Source organism: Wasmannia auropunctata, unplaced genomic scaffold (genome assembly GCF_000956235.1).
Source record: "Wasmannia auropunctata unplaced genomic scaffold, wasmannia.A_1.0 LD335208.1, whole genome shotgun sequence".
NCBI classification, from domain to species: Eukaryota; Metazoa; Arthropoda; class Insecta; order Hymenoptera; family Formicidae; genus Wasmannia; species Wasmannia auropunctata.
The window spans coordinates 1-2943 of NW_012027682.1; the positions used below are offsets into that span (position 1 = coordinate 1).

The 2943-nt window shown below is 29.1% G+C and overlaps 1 protein-coding gene across 1 annotated transcript; it reads left to right on the top strand.

Moving 5' to 3' along the window:
• Nucleotides 1-735: 735 nt before the first annotated feature.
• On the top strand, nucleotides 736-2844 carry LOC105457547 (putative fatty acyl-CoA reductase CG5065; the record flags this gene model as incomplete). The annotated part of the gene is made up of 3 exons (XM_011702267.1): nucleotides 736-975; nucleotides 1058-1315; nucleotides 1399-2844. Coding segments are annotated over 3 exons (589 nt in total), but the record flags the coding sequence as incomplete, so codon positions are not given.
• Between the last annotated feature and the right edge of the window lie 99 nt (nucleotides 2845-2943).

Sequence of the window (2943 nt, forward strand, 5' to 3'; positions counted from 1 at the left end):
CATGGACTATAAACATTAATGTAGAGAAGTGATCACTTCAGAGTTTGTGAAAATTTCCGAGGAACAGAATCAATGACCGTGGGTGTATGTACACAATATATATTATCGTATTATCATATATTATCATATATTATATATATTATCGTAATTTATCAAAAATCTTATTTCTGTTATTTTGAAAACTGTCATCAAATAACAGCATAATAATAGCTAATTCAATCCTATACATTTTTAAAATTATTTTTAAATATGATTTTTTAAATCATTTATTATACATTTATATAATATTTTATTGCTCGTAACAGATGCACATAATAACTCTTAATAGATCAAAATCAAGTATAAGTTAATAATCAATTGCTATTATTATTAAGCTATTAAAATTTATTAATATTTTTTCTTTATTTATATGTATATACCTATAAATAAAAAATACCTACCCACAAATACTTTATATAACATTAAATATACATTATTTAAATATTTATTTTTATTTATTTATTATTTAAATAATTATAATTTGAGTATTGCCTTACTGCAAGTATTATATTATTTTCAATTAATTGTGTTTTATTGTAATCATTACATTATATCTGTTAATTTCGCATTCTTGCGTGTAGGCATTAGCAGCAGCATTGCTGATGTCTTATGTATTTTATGTATTTTACAAGCTATTTATATGTAATTCAACGATTACATGGCTAAATAATAAATTAATTATAATTAATTTTTTAGAACCGACAAGAATATGTTAATTTATAATTTCGGATCGCCAATTGATGGACCTACTTGGAAAGAATTGATGTGCAAACTTCTTGACATAAATAAAATATATCCCTTGCAAAATATCATATATTTCCCATCTTTGATTTTCTTCCAATCTAAAATATTATATACAATTTCTGTGTGGCTCGGTTACTTCCTTCCAGCTTTACTTATAGATGCTGCAAGCATCTGTATGGGTTATAGTCCAAGGTATTACGTAAATATATAAATGTTATTTCTTTTAGATGCATATTTCTAATAGAAAATAATAATAATTTTATGTGTATTTCAGAATGTTGCAATTTTTTATAAAGAGAGAAAAAGATGTTGAACTATTGAGACCTTTTCTTATCAAAGATTGTAATTATTCTACTGACAATGTTCAAGCGATGTGGGATTATCTCAGTGAGAAAGACCAACAATTGTTTAAATTCAACATGGTAGGATTTGATTGGAAAAAATATTTAATGGATTATCATAACGGCATACGCCACTATCTACTCAATGAAGATGACAGCACGTTGAAAATCAGTCGTATTAAATATAGAAGGTAATGGGTTTTTCCTTAGTTTTCGGTTAATTCTTTTAGTTTAAGTTTTGCTTCTATTTATAAATCAAAATCTTCAATTTCAGATTTTACTGGATACATCAAATCATCAAAGCTACACTTATCTTTATTGTCCTATGGATCATTTGGTTCATGTTTAAGAGAATGTTTGTATAACTTTTACGTTAATTTAAGTATAATGCCTTATTTACATCAGTATAGGGGAGACCGAGGACAGGAATAGTAACAGGGTACAGTTGTAACATCGTGAATATTTTTAAAACTATAATAGGTATATGTATGTGGCCGTGAGGCAAAAATCATTAAACAGACTAACATATATTGATTAGTTCCTTATTGCGGAACGCACACATGTGCAGGGGCAAAAAATACTTTCTTTATTTCTCAAGTAAGTTTTATTATGTGCGCAAAATCTAAAATGTTTTTGTTTTTTATAGCGGAAGTATAACGTATATTATCTAAAAAGGTTTTATAAGTGATCATCTATGTTAATGATTTGCATATTTTAATAAATTTTTATCTATATATTTATTTTGAAATTTTACTTCAAATTATAAAATACCATTATAGGGGACAATTGTAACATCGGTGCCTGCAGAGACGGTTGTAGCGTTACAATTGTCTCCGAATTTGCTTGGATTTATTTGAGTGTTGTTTTTCACAATGTTATTTAAATTTTGTTTGCAGTGCTTTGCAATGAAATCTTACTGCAACGAATTTATAGCGTTTTTCACTGGAAGGAACTGAGTGCGCACCGGCACTGCACTATCACCATCACTTGATGCTGAGTTTCTGCAATAAAATGCAAAAACTTGGCATGAAGTCTTCCAGTAAAACAGCGCACATCGACTTCGTGCACACTGAAAAGCTCAATGAAACACGCTACTCTCGATAAGTGTGCATTCAGTGCGCACCAGTGAAAAACGCTATTAGAGTGCAGCTGTGTACAATTAGCATGAGTACCACAGGCATATGAAGAGAGTAGTAGGCTCTTGCTCGATATGAGCTGTAGCGCCATCGAATAATAATAATCTCTCAGTCGTTTGTACTTTATACCACCAACAGGCAAACTTAAACAGATAGATTATACGTAAAGTATGCTATAAATTTCTGATGTCAGAAAGGCAACAGATTTCACATAGACTCTGTAATTATCTGACGATATCGGCAAATTGCTATTATTAGAAATTTAGCAGAATCTGTTGACGTTCTTTTTTGTCAGCAAATTGCCAGATATCAAGAAAATTCTGTTGATAGACTTTGATGGCACATTGGCGGCAAAAACAATCCCGAGTAGGATCTGTGCAACGCAATCTGACAACAGATTGGTAGCAGAAATTGAGCAGATTTTTCAAACGCAATATTTAGTTCATACTTTTAAAACAACGTTTTATACGTATTTAATTTAAACAATATTTTATTGATATTTAGAATATTTTTTGATAATATTAATAATACGTAGCAACGATAAAATATACACGGAACCTAATTAAAAGCGCGATAAAATATGAGAAGTGAGTACTCAAATCTGTCAATTTCTTTTCTTTGAAAATTTGATTTATGGAGCTACCGAGCTACATATTGAAATTAAATGTTGTCGAAGTTATCTT